General features: G+C 43.4%; 1 protein-coding gene across 1 annotated transcript in view; it reads left to right on the top strand.

The window, feature by feature from the left end:
- Positions 1 to 19,877, top strand: part of LOC147889416 (uncharacterized) — a 207,297-nt gene that overhangs the window by 169,580 nt on the left and 17,840 nt on the right. Inside the window, exons 13-14 of the mRNA XM_087391248.1 lie at positions 1,703 to 1,804; positions 2,072 to 2,389. Coding sequence (XP_087247374.1) covers positions 1,703 to 1,804; positions 2,072 to 2,389 — 420 coding nt within the window. The remainder of the gene's footprint in view (positions 1 to 1,702; positions 1,805 to 2,071; positions 2,390 to 19,877) is intronic.

Here is a 19,877-nt window from a genome sequence, read left to right as displayed (position 1 = left end):
AAAAGAACATGACAATGATGGTCATCAAACTGTGTACCCTATGTAACTCAGAGGCTAAAGTCTGAGCGTGTTCAGAGGTTGATCCAAGCACTCTCATGGCTTGAGACTCAACATGCTCAGAGGCTTACGTAATAGCATGGCTACATGACCAGCTCATAGGTCTAGGAATACACCAACATCCTGGAACTCGGCCAGGCCTGATAACAAGACTTATCAAAGCCAATACATGGCTCCCACAATACATCCCCCTCTAAACCTATCAATACATATGGATCCCATAGTACATCCCTTCTTGGCTTCATAACAAGACGTTAGGAAGCCACACACCAAAATAGGAAAACCAATACATCTTTTTAGGAGGACTATCCAAGGCAGAGGATCTTTAGACTCAATGAAAACCAAACACTCAATACATATCATTTTAGGAGGACTACCAGGGCAGAGATCCCAAAATGGGGGGTCTCCTCCTATGAGGAGGGAGGATCCATAACCTTTATTTTTTTGCAAAAAAAGTACTTATATTAAGTATGAGATAAAACCACAGAGCAAGCTCGATGCGGGAGTACATGCCAATAATTACATGAGAGAAATCAAATCCAAAAAAGAGCTAGCAAATAACCAAGGTCGAGGCTGAAAATGCCATATCAACCCTGAAACAGAATCAGATAAGAAAGCAGATCCCCTCCATAAACTGAAAAAAGTGTTCCTCCTAGTAGAGGCTACTCTCGATGATCCCTGCATGCTCGCCCAAAAGGCCATCAAGGTATGTATAGTATCAATCCAAATACTGGCCGATGTCTAAGAGGGGTGAACCTGGAATCCATCCAATGGATATTAAGACCCTCTTCCCCAGTGGGGAGGATTAGGGTCTCCCAAGACACCCTAGTGTCGTCCCCTCTAGTCCACTCCAAAAAAAGGTTCTTACAAGTCTCTTGAGCTGACTGATATTGTCCCTGGATCCATAACTTTGATCAGTACCCAACAGGTTCTTACAAGTCTCTTGAGCTGACTGATATTGTCCCTGGATCCATAACTTTGATCAGTACCCAACAGGGAATAAGTGAGGGTCCAGGCATGCACTACTATTGAAGGTCCTAGGCGCGCTACTAAAGTAGAGTGTGAAGCTGGAGGTGGCCTAGTAGCACGCGTCAATGGTGCAGGGCGAGAAGAAGGTGCAGAAGGAGCAGTACGAGGAGGGGCCGCACCAGAAGACCACTGCAATCCTGAGCTTGAAGCATCCCAATCCCATTCCAAAACATGAGGACTTGAAAGACTCCATCCGTGATTCTCTCTACTGGAAATAACTGCAAATAGACTATGTTATCTTTTGCGTTATGCTGATCATGAGATGGGAGTTTTTGAGAGAGAGAATCTTCTAATGAAAAAGAAAGATAATGTTTGCCTGTAAAGGTTGATTGCACCCTTTGCTACAAAGTTTTCCTAAGCCACCACTTTAAGATAAAAGAATCTGTTAGTTGCCCTGTTGCAATTGGAGCAGCCTTTCCTCAATATAATTCTAATATGGAATGCTTGGTTTGCTAAGTATGTAATTCTATTCCATCAAACCTATCAGTTTTTCACTGTTAAATACAATGTGTCATATGTAATTTTCTCATTATATTCCCAAAGGAACATTTGGATGCATTCCAACATGTTGATTACTGTTTTGATTTGGTTGTCTGTGTATGTGACATGATAACAGAGTAAGAATGTCAGGATGATCCTATACAAAGTCAAAGGGAATACTATCCTCAACATGACAGAGCACAAATCCAAAGAGTATCAAGAAGATTTGTCAGGAGAGGTTCGATCTCCACTCCTGAATTACAAACCATGATTTCACAAATAATTGCACTGTGAGAAAGAGGATTCTTCTTCTTTAAACCAGGGTTAATTACTTTGTCATTGGATAGATAAATATTTTTCACTCTGATGCATTTTATTCAATTCTTTACAAACGACCATTTGCATAAGCTTGCTAAGAAAATTCACATTAGGAAAGTAGCCTTGTTAGGCCACAGTTTGACCCTTTTGTTTATGAAAAAGTTTGGCTTTTTTTAAAATGAAACAGTTTCATGCAAGTTTGATTGTGACACTTCAAAGTTCAATTACTCAAGAATCCTTAGACAAGATAGAAAAAGGTGATCCAGCCTTCACAGAGTGCTTCAAAGACCTAGCGCTTGGGTTAAGGCTCTTTAGCTTTTCTTCATGTAAATCAAATGGTAATCAGGTTACCGGGGAAATTTCACTCTTGGAAAAGGTTCCTTCAGATGATGACAAAGGTGTTGATCAGATGACTGATTCGTTTGTTTCAAAAGAGGATTCTTCCATCACTGAAACGTCAGAATTAGTCTCTGAAAAGGATTTGGCAGAGAAGATTCATGAAAAAGTTGGAGGGATGGAGGAGCCCCCTACTAAACTAGAATACCAAAAAGGTATCGAGGGACGTACCAATTAAGCTTAGGCTTTCAAGTAATGTGAGAATGGTAGAAAGCTCTCTGGAAGTTCTGGATGCCAGCAGAAGAAAAAAGAAGCTAGTGCCTTCATTGTGACCAGATTATTGGTTCCAGATCTGCAATTTCAAGAAGTCAGTCTGTTAGGAATAAGAGAAAATTGAAATTGAGTTATCCTTGTTGGGTGTAACAATTATGATAATCTTATAGATGATGGTTGCAAGCTAATGCTGATCTAAAAGAGCTAAGTAAAAACGAATAAAGAGATTTCAACATAAAACAAAAATTGTGATTTAGCTCTTCATTCTGTCAATTTTGGATTGTGCATGGAACATGCTTTTTGGGAGTATGCAAGCCCTTCAAACAGCTGTATTTTAAGATTCTGTATAACTTAAATGCATCATATGCATATTTCAGAACACTCTTTGGTCTGGCCTTTAGCAGCATGTAACTCATGCATATCATTCATATATCTACCTTCATAAGATCTAGAATATAACCAATCTAACAAATTAAATTTTTTTATGAGAACAAAGGAAAGAAGGGAGTTTGTAAGTGCCTTTAGACAAAATTATGAGTAAATGATAAAATAAAATAAAATAAAAAATAAATAAAATAAAAATAACTTAGTAAGAAAAGCTACGGTTATGTTCTCCTCAGTACCCAAGCATAAGTTGCCATCTGGGTGTTGAAAAATTTTGGAATCTCACAACCCAGCACTTACTAAGCTTTGCAATCCCAACCAACAACAAAAACTTAGATAGCCAAATGTGAAGAGAGAGCACACATGCATGTGTGTGTGTGTGTGTGTGTGTGTGGTAGGGAGAGTCTGAAATATTCATAAGATCTCCTTGATGGCAAGATCTCCTTGCCATCAAGGAGATCTTCCTCAGTCATGCTTGGAAATAGTTTCTCTTTGCTTTTGATTTCCTGTTGAGGCTCTCTGTTTTTTGAGACCCTCATGTAAATTTTGCTGATAATATAATCATGGATTTACCCAAAAAAAAAAGTGTGTGTGTGTGTGTGTGTGTGGTGTGGATATTAACAAAAAAAAAAAAACTGTGTGCTCCCACGTTGCAGCTGCTTGTTTCTCCCTCAGTTTGACGCCCTCGAGGTTCCGTTTGACGCCCGTTTTGTGTCTGTATGCTTTGCCGAAAAATTAAAAAAAAAATTACAAAAATAAAAAATTTCGTATTGTCAAAAACCCATATGATTTTGTCTGTACAGCCAGGGAAAATCTATGCAGTTTTGTCCGTACAGTTTTGTCCATACAGTCGGGAAAAACCTTACAGTTTTGCTCTCAGAAAAATTCACCACCCAAAAAAAAAATATATATATATATATATATATAAAATCCGTACGATTTTGTCCATACAGCCAGGAAAAATCCGTATAGTTTTGTTTGTATAGTCCGTACAGTTTTGTCCATACAGTTTTATACCTACTGTGCTTTCCTCCTTGTAAAGCTTTGTTGCTTCCAAGACTTTTCCTTGACTCGAATGGTTGATTATTCCTATGAGAAAACCTTTCACAAAGACAAGTTGGTTTCCAACAAGAAACAAAAACAGGTGATGGATTCAGATAATTCCCTTCATGACTCTGTTGAGGCTCAGCTTGTTTATGAGGTTATACATGAAGGGTTTGAAGGCATCCGCAAAGGTTGGAAGATCTACTTCCCACCACTGGCATTATGGTGGAAGTGGATGATATCTTTGATCCAGTTAACGAGTATGCAAAACATGCCATTCTAATTTTCTTCCCAGGATGGATGCCTGCTACAGCAGATGTTGGGAATTGGTTGACTCGAACCCTTGGTGGTTCTTATGTCAAAAAAGTTCATTATGCAACTAGGAGCTTTTTTGAGATCGTCATGGTTGATAAGGAGCACTGTCAGGTTTTGCTGGGGCACTCTCCTCTCTTCTATGGCCAGTAGATGGTCCATGTCTTGCCCTGGTCTCCCACCCGGGATTATCAGTCATTGATTTGGCATCGTTGCCCTGTTTGGGTAGAAGTTGTGGATTTTCCTCGATGCTTGTCTTCTCTTTCACCTAAAATTGCAGCTTCCCTCAGTAAGGTGGTATGTCCACCGCGACCCAATGGAAATTCGAATCGCTTCTGCATTTTGTGGGATACGGATCATCCCACTCCAGCTTCATATTCAGTTAGTGTGAATAATGTTTCCATGGGGAGTGCCTTTTACAAGCTCAAGTGGGGGCTGTTTGCAGGTGCTTGCTTTAAATGCAAGCAATTTGGGCACATGGCTTGCTCCACGGATGCCGGTGCAAGCTGAAATGGTTCAGTCTTTGAATAAGAATGCAAATGCCTCTTCTGTGGTAAAAAACAAAGGGGTCAAACAATTTTTCTCTGTTCAAGACAAAGGCAAAGCCCCGGCTGTCTCAAATGGTAATGCTTCTTTTCCCGTGTCTTTGTCCTCTCCACCTCAGGGGAAGGGGGAAAAAGTTTGCAAAGTGATCTCCCCCAGGCGACCTTTGCCTTCTCGGACTTGGAGTGGTGCATCCTCTCATGGGAAAACACCTACTGAAAACTCTGGTGTTGGCTTGACCTGGGCTGCTGTGGCTGCAAATCGGACCTTGTTTCTTGAAGAAGAAGTTGCTGCACTTTTGTCCTCTCCTCAGGCCGATGCTTCATCCTAGGGCAGAGGCTTGGACATTGAGGTGGAAATGCAGACGTAGACAACCCGCTAGTTGCTGTACATACCTGTCCCATAACTGTAAATATGCTTGATCATTTGAAGTCAATGTACATGGAATGTGTGATGGTCGTAAATAGAAACTAGTCTAGATGTATATCAAGCAATTGCAGCTTGATATAGTTGCTTTGCAAGAGCATAATCAACATATGTATGCAAGTCAAATAGGCCATTTTGCTGGTTATGATATCTTGTATGCTAGAGAGCACTCCTTTTCTCGTGTGGCTTTTTTGGTAAAGCACGACCTTCAACCTGTTGTGGCTCTCAATGATTGCCATGGTAGATGGATTATTGTTCAATGCCTTGTTCAAGGGGAAATTTTTGAATTTGCATCGGTTTATGTCTCCCAATCTTCTCGTGATAGAGCTTTGATCTGGACTGCCATGCATAGCTATCCATGGTGACAACATGCCTTCATTGTGGTTGACTTTAATAATGTCCTTCAATCGGGTGACAACACCTTAGGCCACACTCAAGGCATAGTCTGATTTTTTGCTTCAGTTGCGCCTGGTTGATCTCTGGAAGGAATTACAGCCCATGCTTTCGGGCTATACCTTTTAGCATAATGCTCAATCTTCTTATCGGGCACGCTTGGGCAGATGGTATCAGGTTGATCCACAGCATTGTGATGCCTTTACTTGTTAAATTTGGGTTGATCATGCTTTCACACATTTGGATCATGCTCCTCTTTGGTTGAGGCTTTCCTTACATGAATTTCCCACTGACAGATTGCCTTGCCAAAGGCTTTTGCTGATTAATACTAGTTATCTGGAGCATGCTGACTTTAAAGCCTTGGTCTCTGATGCTATTCAGCCTCTCTCTCGTCAGATACACATTGGTTTGGATTATGCCTGGCAAGCTTTTGTTTCTCAGATGCAAGCAGTTATTCGTGATTATGGCCAATCCTATATGCAAGCCACAAGGGAGACTGTAACACGTGCCAAATTTACTTAGCAGAGTTTGACTGAGCTTGCTCATCTTCGCCCTTTGTCTTCAGAGGAAAGCATGCTCTTATGTCAGGCTCAATTCTCTCTTCAATCCAATGATTGTAGAAAGCTTGCTAAATGGGAAACCTGATCTAGACAACGGGAAAGGCTGCTCTTCCAAGCAATTTTTTAAGAGTTTACACTACAAAAGATAGGCTGCGCTCCTCCCCGTTCCCCTGCTGCTCCCCCTCCCCTCTCCCTGCCTCCGTCCCCTCCCCCCTGCTGCTCCGCTCCCTCTCCCTGCCTCCGCCCCTCCCCCCTGCTGCTCCCCTCTGCCCCCTGCTGTCCCGCCCCCTCTCCCTGCTGCTCCGTACCCTCCCCCCTTGCTCCGCCCCCTCTCCCTGCTGCTCCCCCTCTCCCCCTGCCTCCGCCCCTTCCCCCCTGCTGCTCCGCTCCCTCTCCCTGCTGTCCCGCCCCCTCTCCTGCTGTCCCGCCCCCTCCCCTGCTGCTCCGCTCCCTCTCCCTGCTGTCCCGCCCCCTCTCCTGCTGTCCCGCCCCCTCCCCTGCTGCTCCGCTCCCTCTCCCTGCTGTCTCGCCCCCTCCCCTGCTGTCCCGCCCCCTCCCTGCTTGCTCTCCCGCCCCCTCTCCTCCTCTCACTCCTCCCTTTCTTCTCCTCTCCCTTCCCCTCCCTCCTTGCCCCTCTCCCCTCTCAGCCTTAGCCCCTCTCCTCCTTCCCTCCCCTTCCCCCCTGCTTCCTCCTAGCCTCCTTTCCCCTCCCTTGCCCCTTGCAGTTTTTTGGAACGGAAGGAGCCTTTTTTCCTGTTCGAGTCGGCCTCCTCACCTTGATTGGCGATGGATTCCCCGTCAGCCAATCCCATCTCCACCGGCCGCGAAAACTATCACATTCTCTAAAGACGAGTTGCAGCAGCTCAGGAAGGATGTAGAGATTGAGTGCTCTACCACTTTGTTAGCACGCATCTTCGGGTCTCACCCTTCCAGATCCCAAGCCAGAGACTGGATGCTTGCGGCTCTCCCCCCAGACCTCGCTCCTCGATTGGTAGATGTTCGCCTTCTGGGACGAGGTTTCTTCCAGGTTGTTTTTGACACTCCAGAGGCTGCGAGCACTGTGCTCAAGGCCGAGCTTTTACACCTGGGACACAGGAAGATCTTCTTTGAAGCCTTTCACCTTGGTTTCGACCCAGTTGAGGCAGATAAGAAATTCTTTTCGCTCTTCATCAGGTTCCCCGGGCTTCCCCAGGTCTACTATCGACTTCTTTCTGTTATTGGGGAGCATTTTGGCGTAGTTGCTGAGATCCCACCCCTCCCTGGGTTGCCATTGACTGCAGCAGAGGCAACCAAGGCTGATGGGGTTCCTAGAGTTAGGGTCCTTTGCAAGGATCCTAACCTCGAGATGGACCACGTCATGATACAGCGCCCGGATGGTTCCTTTTTTCGCCAGAGAGTGGAGATTTCAGGCAGGCAGGACCAGTGCAGGATTTGCAGGACCTCGGGACACTTTGCCAGGGATTGTCCCAGAAAGAAGAAAAGGCCTAAGAAGACCTCTGGTACAGCTACCGCCTCAGGACATCGACAGGGGGGACAGGGGGGGAGATTAGACCCGGCACTTGCCCCTCGACCTCGACAGAGGGGTGGTACAGGTCCAGCTCCTGCTCCTCATTCTTCACGTGGCGGTCCTGCTCAGTCAGGTGGTGGTACAGGTTCAGTACCTATTCCTCGGCCTCACCAGGGGGGTGGTACAGGTCCTGCTCCTCGACCCCCACCTCCCTCAGGCACACGTGACGCTTTACAGTGGGTTCCAGTACGTGTGCAGGTCCCTCCTTCAGTTCACGAGGGTACCTTAGTAGATTCTGCTTCACCTCGAGCTGTCCTTCCTGTCTCACCTTGCACAGTCCGAGACGCTGAAGCTTCGACCTCCTCCCCAGTTGCAGCTTCTTCCTTAGATCCAGCACTGCCAGATGTTCCTCTTGAGGACGGAGAGATTTCCGCGGCTGGGCAGACACCGGGTAGAGAGCCTTCCTCACTCCCTCCCTTAGACAGGGGGAAGGGGATAGCTTACACTGTTGATCCTCTTCCCTCACAAGGGATCCTTCGTACTCCGGTGTCTGGATTGCTCCACAGGAACTCATTTTCAGCCTTGGCAGAGAGTTCAGATTTCCCAGAGGAGGAGTTTGTTCCCGCTACTTTTGGGGAGCCAGTGGTTGGATTTCCTATTGACAGGGCTTCTTCTTCAGGTGCCAGGATTCTTTCCCCTATTGACTTTCCTCCACTGGGTTCCTTCCCTCCATCCAGGAGGTCTTCCCCTGTTGAGGGGTTTGTTTCCGCCACTAGGTCGGGTAAGGTGTTCCACTCTACATCCTCCCGTCGATGAGGATTATCAGTTGGAACATACAGGGCCTAGGTGGCGTCCCACATCGCCGCCGCAGACAGCTGATCCGGGATCAGCTTCATCCAGGTGTTACTGGTGGTCCCATTGATATATTATTTATTCAAGAGCACAAGCTGGATTATAGAGATTGTGCCAAGTCAGGCAAGTTGCTCTCAGGACATACTTTTTGGTCGCCTGCATTGGGCACTAGGGGAGGCACTTCTATTTCAGTTTCGCAGTCGGTTCTCCCCTTAGTTGTTGGGCACGGAGTCATTATCCCCTCTAGAGCTCAGTGGATTATTCTCTTGATTGGAGGGCGTAAGGTTGGCTTCCTCAACCTATATGCCTCCAACATTAGAGGGGAACGTGTCCTTATGTGGAAGACTTTGCTCTCCTGGGCCCCCATTGTGGATTCTTGGGTGATTGGAGGTGACTTTAACATGGTCGAGTTACCTTCAGACAAAAAAGGGGGTAGAGAAGGCGGACTTCACTCTTTGGAGAGAGCAGCTTGGGATGCCTTCCTTTTCCATTTCTGTGGCAGAGATACTTGGTGTGATGATGCCTTTCTTATTCAGCCACAGTCCCTCCTGTTCTCTTGGTCGAACAGGAGGCAACAGATGCCTATTCATGCACGCATTGACAGATTTTATGTAGATGACTGGGCACTTGACAGAGGGGGATCGGTATGCATTGCTGCAGGGGTTTCCACCTCAGACCATTTCCCTGTTGTTTTGGCTATCTCAGAGCCTCACTTGAGAGGCCGATCAGCCAGCATCAGGATCCCAGATGCCTTTTACACAGAGGAGGACCTTACAGAGGCAGCCCTACGGGTATGGTTTGCTCATGTCCAGGGAGGGCAGCCACATCCTTCACATTTAGCCGCTGCCCTCTCTGGTATTAGTGACTTTTACTGCTCAGTTGCTTCTACCAGGAGACGAGATATTCTCAGACGTGAGATTGGTGTTCGCCAGCAGTTAGCAGCTTTGCAGAGGGAAGAGCAGAAACGGCCTTCAGATGCTTGGATTCAGGAGCGCCTTGCTGCAGCGAGGGCTCACTTGCAGTTATTGCTTGATCAGAGAGCAGAGTATGCCTTTCATGCACGGGAGTCCTTCTGGATTCAGATGGGTGGTAGAGTCAATAAACACTTCTTCTCTACTCTTGGCCCTAGACATAGTAGAGAGAGTGTATCTCAGCTTATTGACTCACATGGGGTTTTACAGACAGAGCCAGATGACGTCTTACGCATAGCTTCAGATTTCTATGCCACCCTCCTTACTGCTGATCCTGAGACACACGATATAGAGGATGCTAGACAGGCTATTTGGCAGAGTATCCCAGTGTTGGTGAATCCGGATTTGCATGTTCTACTTGACGCACCTTTCACCAACACAGAGTTCAGGACTGCATTTTCAGCCCTTCACAAGGGCAAGTGCCCAGGTTTAGATGGCCTCACTCCGTCTTTTTTCATTGCATTTTGGGATATGATTGGAGACTATATTACTTCAGCCATGCAGGCCATTTGGGACTCTGGCGAGATGCCTGAATCGCTTACAGAGGGCCTCATCCACCTTATCCCAAAAGGAGGTAGCAGAAATTTATTGTCCCAGTGGAGGCCTATCACACTTCTGGGGACTTGTTACAAGATTCTGGCCAAGGCGATCAGCCTCCGATTGCAGCCACTTCTCCCTGATCTTATCCACGACACTCAGACGGGATTCGTGCATGGCAGAAGTATTTTTGATAACATTTTTTCTTTCTGGGAAGCTTCAGAGTGGGCCGTGCAGAGTGGCCAGAATCTTGCCATTCTACTGTTGGATTTTGAAAAAGCTTATGACAGAGTAGATTGGAGTTTTTTGGAGGGCACCCTACTACGCTTTGGATTCACTGATGTTTGGATCAGAGGTGTTTCCTCTTTGTACAGGTCAGCCCATAGCCAGGTACTTATTGGTGGGGTAAGGGGTGAGAGATTTCAGATTTCGAGATCAGTCCGTCAGGGATGCCCCCTTGCTCCTTTCCTTTTTTTATTCGTGGCCGAAGCTATGAGCATCTATGTTAGATCTCAAGCTGACATCTTTGGGCTGAGACTTCCTATCAGAAGAGAAGAGGAGCTGCTTGACAGTGAGTTGGCTGATGACACAGCGATTTATTTGGATGCCTCTCCACAGACATTGACTTCTTTCAGGACAGCAAGAATTGTTCTTCTAGCACTCTGCTCAGAGTCTTCAGTGGCATTACTCCCCCCCACCGTGGCTGTTTGTCCACACTCCGATGATTATGCCCTGAGAGGCTTGTAATTATTATTTTGTTACCACGGGCTGTATCCGTTTTGTGATTACAGCCCGCTGGCCTTTAGGCCCTCTTGTACTCGCATTTTCAAGCAATATAACTAGCACTACTTTTTGCGAAAAAAAAAGGTTATTTGCATGATGGGTTGCATCCCTTCCAATATGGCTTTGTTCCATGTCGCCATATCACAGATAACATTGCCAATGCTTATATTGGGATTGAATACGCCAAATACACGTAGCAGGATGTTCTACTCTTGCAGGTAGATATTGCAAAAGCCTTTGACACAGTTCAATGGGATTTCATCTCGCAAACTATGTGAGCTTTGGGGTTTGGACAAAAAATGCAGCAAGTTATTTACTGGCTTTACAGAGATAGCAATGCGGCTTGCATTCTTTCTGGGGATATCTCTGATGAGTGGGCTCTTCGTTGTTCGGTCCGCCAAGGATGCCCTCTTAGTGCTTTACTGTATGCCATTGCTACTCATCCTATGCTGCAATATATTGATCATCTTGTGGCTACATGATCATTTCATGGCTTCGAATTGAATGCTAATCGCAGCATGGTTGCTTAAGCTTATGCTGATGATTCTTTCTTTATCCCGAAGAATATGCCCCATGATCTTGGTGCCTTGATGCAGGCCCTCTCTATTTATGGTATGGCAACTGGTCTTCATGTTAATTTTCAAAAGTCTAAGCTACTCCCTTTGCATTCCAAAGACTGGCATAGTCTATTATGGCCCGGGAATATCATTCCACCCACTCAGTTTGTTCGTCATCTTGGTTACCCTTTGGGGTGGGAACTCACTCGCCGACAACAAACTGATTGGGTTTTGGCTAAGCTTTGGAAAAAGCTTGAGTATTGGAAACTGGCAACCCGACCTTTGCATGTTCATCTTCGAATAGTGCAGTCCATCCTTGTGGCATATACGATCCAAACATGGCAGAAAAAGTCTCAGGCTTCTTTCGATGCATCACATTTGTTCTCCCAAGATGCATGGTGGATTGAACATCATGGATATTCATGTGCATATTCTTGCCCACAGGGGGAAAATACTGCTGCAATTTCTATAAGGTGATCAGCCTTGAGCTCTTATGATTAGGATTCTGGCCACTCATATCAGTATTTCTGCGTTTGGTCATTGGCAACTTGATCAATGGGTTTTATTTTTTGGCTGCATTGATGGCACTTTGCCTAGCTGCCCTTTTGTCTCCCGCTTGCTTCTTGACTGGAAGCATGTTCTTTCTTATATGGAATGGAATGGACGGCAATCTTTGCTTGGGAATTCTTTGAGAGCTGAAAGCATTCACTGGTCGAAAGTCTTTCAGCCTTCCTTGGCTTTACAAGAACCTCGACGTTCCTACTTTGTCTCGTTTAAAGGCATCACCTCGGTTGCTGATGTTATAGATGATGCTGGTACTATGCTCCCCTTTTATCTAGCAGTCACTACATATGGATTGGGCTCTCATTATTACTTCTATGATTTCGCCTTTTGCTCCGATTCCTCCTTTGGAACTCCAAGACCGGCTAGAAGATTGGACTCTGACTTCTCCAGGGTCTCTTCTTGTCCTTTGAGGCTATCTTAGATTACTGTACCTGCATTGTATAAAATCCTTTTGCCTCAACGTTGGGTTTCAGAGAAAGGTGATTCTATTTGGCGAATGCATTGCCCAGCTACGTGGTGGAGGAAAAGATCATAGCAACTTTGGGCCTATAAAGTACCGCTTCGGCAATAGGTTTTCTTTTGGCGAGTTCTTTTGGGAATGTTTCCATTTGGACAGTTATTAGCTCATCGACACATTGCTCATGCACTTTGCCGCAAATGTTTTGCTTCTTCGGAGACTGTGTCTCACTTGTTTTGGCATTGTCCGTGTTCTCGTGAGTTTTTTATCTGCTTTGACAGTGCCTACGAGTGAGATTCCCATTTGTTCCTTTTGGGAAGTTCTTCTGGCTATTTGGGTTTCATCCATCCAGACTGGAGTTTCATCTTTTCTTCGTTTGGGTTCGCTAATGGGCATTATGGACTTTATGGACATATAGGAATTGTAAAGTCTTTGGTGATCCTACTTTCTCTCTGTTTGGCTTTTTTAGGCCTTCTCTACGGCAATCTTTGTTCGATTGTTGCTTGCAGACCCACTGCATAGATCATGAGGTCTTTTTGGCATATACTGAAATTTTCAGTTGATGTAATTGTAGCATCTTGTTTTGAGGTTGCTACTCATGTAATATAATTAATCAAAGATTTCACAAAAAAAAAAAGTGTGTGTGTGGATAGCTATTGGCTCATCGACACATTGCTCCTGCACTTTGCCATAGATGTTTTGCTTCTTCGGAGACTGTGCCTCACTTGTTTTAGCTTTGTTCGTGCTCTCGTGAGTTTTTTGGTCTGCTTCGACAGCGCTTGCAAGCGAGATTCCCATCTGTTCTGTTTGGGAAGTTCTTCTAACTATTTGGGTTTCACCCATCCAGACCGGAGTTTCTGTTGGGATATCTCAAGGTGTATGCCTCAGGCACACCTTATGTTTCTATGTGTGAGTGCTAGAGGCACAGTTAGGTGCCCACAAGCACAGTTAGGTGGTGGAGAGCCACATAGGATGATTGAGAGAATCTAGGAGCAGATTGAGGAGATGATTGTGGAGCTCTGAGGTCATCAGTGATGTCAGTGAGCATGTATGAGGTGCCTACTTAAGGACCTCACTCTTCTTCATTCTACAAGCAAGTATTCCGAGTTTGTGTCCACTCTACTCTTTCCTTTCAGTGTTCCAACAGTTTCATCTTTTCTTCATTTGGCTTCGCACTGGGCACTATGGACTTATGGACATAAAAGATTTGTAAAGTCTTTGGTGATCCTACTTTCTCTCTATTTGGCTTTTTCGGGCGTTCTCTGCAGCAATCTTTCTTTGATTGCTTGCAGATCCGCTGCATAGATCATGAGGTCTTTTTGGCATATACTGAAATTTTCAGTTGATGTAATTGTAGCACCTTGTTTTGAGGTTGCTACTCTTGTAATATAATCAGTCAAAGATTTCACCCAAAAAAAAAAGTGTGTGTGTGAGAGAGAGAGAGAGAGAGAGAGAGAGAGAGAGAGAGAGAGAGAATAAAATTAGGTTAAATTTCCACCACAACACAACCTAACCCCTCCACAATAACAACAACAACTACGAAAATGCTAACACAAGGAAACAATTATAAATCAACGTACATATAAGAAAACAAATACCAATGCAAACATGAGGAAACAAATATGATCATTTTTAAAAAAATTAGTTCGTTATATATATATATATATATAGATAGATAGATAGAGAGAGAGAGAGAGAGAGAGAAAACCTAAGAACTAAAGGCTTTGAAGCTCCCCACTTTGGATTTCGATTCTAGCTCAAGGATCCAAAACATACCGAAATTCCAAAGATATAATGATTATAATGTAGGATAGAGCAGAGTTTTATTTAATTTAAAAAAAAAGAGAGAGCAGAGTTTCTTGATTCTTTTTCTTGTATTATAGCCCTTTTTGAGAATTAAATTACTAAATTGAGAGATAAATGCACTCTTACTAGAGAAAAGACGAGAGAACCTATAGAATTGGAAAGTTTATCATAGTTTTAAGCGTAAAGAAGATTGAGTAATGCGAAGATCAAGAAACGACAATAGCTTCCATTGGTCATAGAGTTAAGTTCATAAATCTCTCGAGAATAAATTCCTCCAAGCAAAAGAGTTTGGCTCTTTGTACATTAAATGTCTTGAACAAATAAGTCATCTATGAATTTCTTAACTTGACTAAGTTTATGAAGAACGATTGGCCATGACCATCTTAAGGCATGAGAGAACCAGAAAAAATGGGCTTAAAATTTTTATTGCAGGAAATGGCGACACAAATTAATACAAATGTATTGTTATCCTAGCAAAGTAGTAGAAGTATAACAGCAGTATCAGTAAATTTACTTAAATGAAAATACTCATGAGGTTCCTATGATTAGATGCCTGGTTCCTATTAAAATAGAAATGCTCATGAGGTTTCTACAATCACTCCATGATGCATGTTTTAAAAGTGGCTATTGGTAGCCACCGTTTGGATGTTTTCATTGCTGGTCATGAGCAGTCAATAACCACTTGAGTTCATTTTTATATGCTTTCTTCAACTATTTTAACAGCCCTATTGAACAGCGGCTTATTGGGATTTTAGGTTCATAATACATTAACTGTTTCGATCAAATCTTGCAGTCCATGTCTTGGTATTTAGTGGCCTGCCTTTCGCAGATAGCTAAATATTTTTATCATACTCATTTTACGGTTGTACATTTGGATTGGAATTGAACAAATAACTTTTGAAGAGCTGATGCGGGACATTGTATGAGCATTGATCCATGAATTGCTATAGGCATTGTAATTAGCTGTTCCATTTTATGGTTTGAACATCACTTGCATTGAGAATGCTCCCATAGCAAAGGAAGTTATCTACAAGAAAGTGGAATGACCTTGTGTTTAGTGATTGCAATGTTGGCCTTTGGTCGTTGACATCTCCAAAGTCGGCTTGGTCGTGACCTTGTAAGATGGGTTTTCAGACAGTAGGACTAAGAACTAAGACATGTAGTTTTGTTGAATCTTTGCTAGCTGATAAAGAGCGGAGGGATCATACACCCACCCATCACAGTGCTGCGTAAACCAAGCCATGAGATCTTATGCTTGATGGATCGAATGCTAGGGAATCCATGGAAAGGCCTTATGAGCTATGAATGGTTCAGGCTGTTTTGCTGGCCCGATCGAAAACTGTTGCCAAAGACAGTAATAAGGTGGGGTGTTGTAGAGGAACTTATTTTTTTGACCGTGTTTGCGCCCCAGTCTTCTTGTCATCAAACTCAACCGAGAGAATGGCTAGTTTGGTATATGTGTGTGAATCTTTGAAGATTACGTCTGCACCATTAACCGGCCCATCACCGATATCTAGATTGCTTGAACAAATCTCCACAATCATGCCAAGTTTCTACCATAGCTTTGCATGCAAACCACCAGCGGTTTTTGGGGTCCATTGGCATGGATATTGTTTTCCTACAAGTGTTACGACTAGTGTCTTTCACTTCTAGCACGCGTGGAGTATTGTCAAGCACGTTGAACACATTGTTGTCGTGTTTATCTTTGACAGCGTTTGTGTAAAAATGATGTGCTGCGTGCTTTAGGGCAGCTCGTGTTGTCGATTGTGTGGAGGTCTACAAGTGAATGCTCATGCTAATCGAATTTTGTTAAGAAGGTCCATGAAGAGCTTGTTTTCCTAGTGCATTGTTTTTTAAAGCTCATAATAGAGAACTTGGGACCTCCAGAAAGAAGTCAAGATTGTAGAGGAAATTGAGCGCTCTTGAAAAATCCAAGAGTTCTTTGTTGGGCTTGCTTGACAAAGGTCACCACATAAAAGAAATCAAAGTCCTCGAATGGGTCCAAGTGTATCTCACGCATGCGCATGTTTGCAGCAATGAGTGTGTTTTGTCCTATTGACGAGACCTCATCGACCACGATCATCTCAATCTGTTTATATTCCGTAGAAAGTTTGGAGCTTGTCTACTGGAAGCATTGTGTAGTTTGAGGTGAGGAGGAGCAAATGAAGAGGTGAGTGAAGTTGTCCCCCCAATGTTGTATGTTTCTTTTCCAGTGTACGCTAACAATAAAGCTCTAAGCAAATCCGTGTTGGAAGTTTGCTTGTGTCCTGAATGATTACATACTACTTGACTATTGCCTTTTCACAACATGGCATAGTAACTATTGTTTGGCAGGAGTTGGAGTTGAGGTTAGTGGATTTGTTTTGATTTACCGTGTAAATTAATTTTCGTGATCAAAAGTGTCATCATTGTGTATGGATTGTTGCTCACTCAAGGATGTGGATGCAATTGGCCTACTACTTGTTGATAAGGTTGGATTGAAGTGTTTGCAGTTGTTTTCTATCTCATCTTTGTTGTGGTTGTATATGGCATGGCACATGTGGAGAAGTCAAGAGTTAGGTAGTGCTCCGATGTCTGAAAAGCCAAGTATAGCAAGCGTATCTCTCTGTAATGGTTTTTAGCATCTTTTGTTTTGGTGTAGTTATTAAACCATATTCTCCTTGAACTTTCTCTTGTTTGCGTTTTTGAGTTTGATTTCATGTGTAGGTTGGCAAATTATGCTAGGCACATTTGATGGAGCTATGGTTTGAGTTTTTTATATTTGTTGATAATGTCATTGAAGAAAATATGTGTGCTCGAGGGTCCATGTTTTTCAATTGTGCGCATGGTTTCAATAGCAAAGTCCATTCTTCAGCTGTGTTTGTGTTGATACACACAAATTCTATGGTTGCACTTGTGAGTGGAAGTGATAATGAGAGGTTAGCAAGGTTTTCATGATTTGAATCTATGGATGTAGTACCAAGCATTGCGATTGGATCCGAGTGAATGAGGTTACGTATGTTGGTTGTAGCTTCATTACCTTGTTTGGGTTGCAATGCATGCAAGCAATCAATTAGTGGCTCCCACAACCTTTCAACAATAGAGAAAGTTACGAAGAAAGTCGGTGGCCCAAGCTGTCTAATCATGGCAAAGAGGTTTCATTTTAGGTGTTGCTTGTAGTCCGCAAAAGTTCTCAAGCAGGTGAAGTCACAGTAACCAATGTGATTCAAATTTTCTTTCATGTTCGTGTCCACCAATGCACCTTTCTCATTGATTGTTGTGCATGTTAATTGAGTCTTCCTCATGCGTACCCAAGTCGATGAGAGCACATGTCGAACCAATATCTTCATCATCTTAAAAAACAAGTTCTTTATCAAGAGTGCAAAGCATCTGTCTTTATTTATAAACTCCCATTTTCTCTCTTGATGGGAAGTTTGTGGAGACACATTGTACGTGCACTGATCCCATGAAACAATGTGGGGATTGCTAACTCCTCACAGAATCTATCCTTGAATATGCTCAAAGGATACAACTCTTTTGAAGGGCGGCATTATTGTCTTGTCCTTGAAGTCAACCAATTGTTGGCTTGTATATATACCATGCACTAGTGTGTCTATCTCCAGTTCATCCTGCAAAGAATCATCTCTATTGATGTTTGTAAGCTTGTTATGTGTTCCAACTAGAGTGGATTTATTTGAACATTGTTTTCCTTGTAAAGACTAGTATGAAGAAACTCATGCAATGTGCTCAAAGTCAAAGAAGATTGCACAAGCCGCTCATGTAATTGGGTGTGTACTCAAGTCTTTGCTTGATAGAAACCATAATTGTGGCTTGTGTATGTGAGTTATCGTATTTATTATATTTGGGCAAATGAGATCCTTATCGAAAGGAGTCATGCTTTGACATTGTTTACGGTAGATGTGTAAGTTGCTTTGTTTGCCATAAATATGTTATTCTATTCATACTAAATTTTGGCAGATTGTTCTTTTGGACTTGAAAGAGAGCATGTATTATTTCAAGGAAGGAGACCGACCCGTGGGATTTAATTTCTTCAACTCGTGGTGGAATGTCAAGCAGCCATAACAATGATAAGGAAGCTTTGGAGACTCCTTGGTTTTCTTCATGGAAAAGGCTTGAGTGGTGTTTTACAAATGTTTTCCTTTTCTTAGTTCCAGATGGGTTGTCCTTGTGGTGGGATGGTTGTGCCTGAAAGGATTAGGTGGTGATAGTTCGTGATGTTGTACTATCCACCAAAGCTCTTGGATGACTTGGAATTTCTTCACACATGGCAATCACTTTCATTTTGTATATCTTGTTGACAATGCCCTGGATGGAGTATCCAACCATGTGAATACTATTTGTCATATAATTTGGCAACAACACTGGCAAGCAAATTGGGTGACCTACTTAGTAGGTATCTTAACAATGCTTCATTTGTTTTGGTCCACAGGGTGTATGTGCGCTTCTTGATTGTGGGCACCAATGGGGTGACAGTGGTTGGAAACGTCGACTCATCAAGCAAGAGGACATGGAAACGCCGACTCATCAAGCAAGAGGACATGGGTTTTGGTTGATGCACAAGTGGCCACCTTAAACACCTAAAGCACTCTCGTCCCCTCAAAGTATAGCAAAGGGAATTCGGCAATGAGCACACAAGAGAATCTTCTCAGGCAATCATAGATCAAGGCATGACTTCTAAAGCAGCTATGAGATGTGGGCCTTAGTCAGAGTTGATTGTTCTATCGAGTTGGAGGCTTGAGCAAGGGCATGCCAAGGTGTTGCCATGGTGTCTCGAGACAATGAAATGTCATAGGAAAGAATGCTAAGCAATGAGTCATAAGTATAGGTTGGGTAAAACTCCACTAAGCAAGTGAAAACATCAGTGTTGGAGGGGTGCTTCATGTGAAAATCTTCTTTCTTTGTGACATTGTATGCGAAGAGGTGGATATGTGAGTCCATCCCTGTTGATTGTGCAACTACTTGGATTTGATGAAGAGGTTGCAAGACCTCTCAATTCAAGCTTTGACATTGAGCTTGTGTTTTCCTTATCAGCTTGTTTTGATTTGGAAGATGTATTAATTACTACTCCTTTGTTACGTTGAACCCGTGATTGTGTGCTGCTTTTCTTTGTCTACTCATATGCAAATAGAGAACATGTGCAAATAAAACCTTGTTCCTGTGGTGTTTTTTAGAGTTTTAGAAGGGAATCTGTCTTGGATGGAGAAGACAAGAGGTCCAACAATGCAACCCAAAGCATCATGGAAGGTTAAAGGTCTTTTGAAGAGGACACAACATATTGACAAGCATTTCATCACCAAAAGATTCTAGACCATGAAGTCGCAAAGAAGAACAACAAAAGTTTGAGGAAGATAATAGTAAATAGAACATTGATGCTCTTTACTTGTAAGCGTGAGAAAAACATCACTTTGCAAACATTGCATTGCTAGGAAGATAATAAGACCATCTGATCATCAATTGCTAGTGAACAAAGAGCTTGCTACACTCCTATGCATTCTCCTTAAAAGCTATGATGAAACCAAAACTATCAATGATAAAGGGACCTAAAGGTATGCTCTCCATGAGCATGCTACAAGTGGCTACCAAGCTATTTGTATGAAGATCTATGAAGCCAACAGAGCATCGACTTCTGGACAGGAACCTAGGAGCCATCACAAAGCAAGACTCGAGCCTTCAAGGAAGACACATGCA

Source organism: Dipteris shenzhenensis, chromosome 20 (assembly GCF_047967505.1).
Source record: "Dipteris shenzhenensis isolate YYH24624 ecotype China chromosome 20, Dip_SZ_1.0, whole genome shotgun sequence".
NCBI lineage: Eukaryota > Viridiplantae > Streptophyta > Polypodiopsida > Gleicheniales > Dipteridaceae > Dipteris > Dipteris shenzhenensis.
This window is presented reverse-complemented; position numbering and strand designations above follow the sequence as displayed.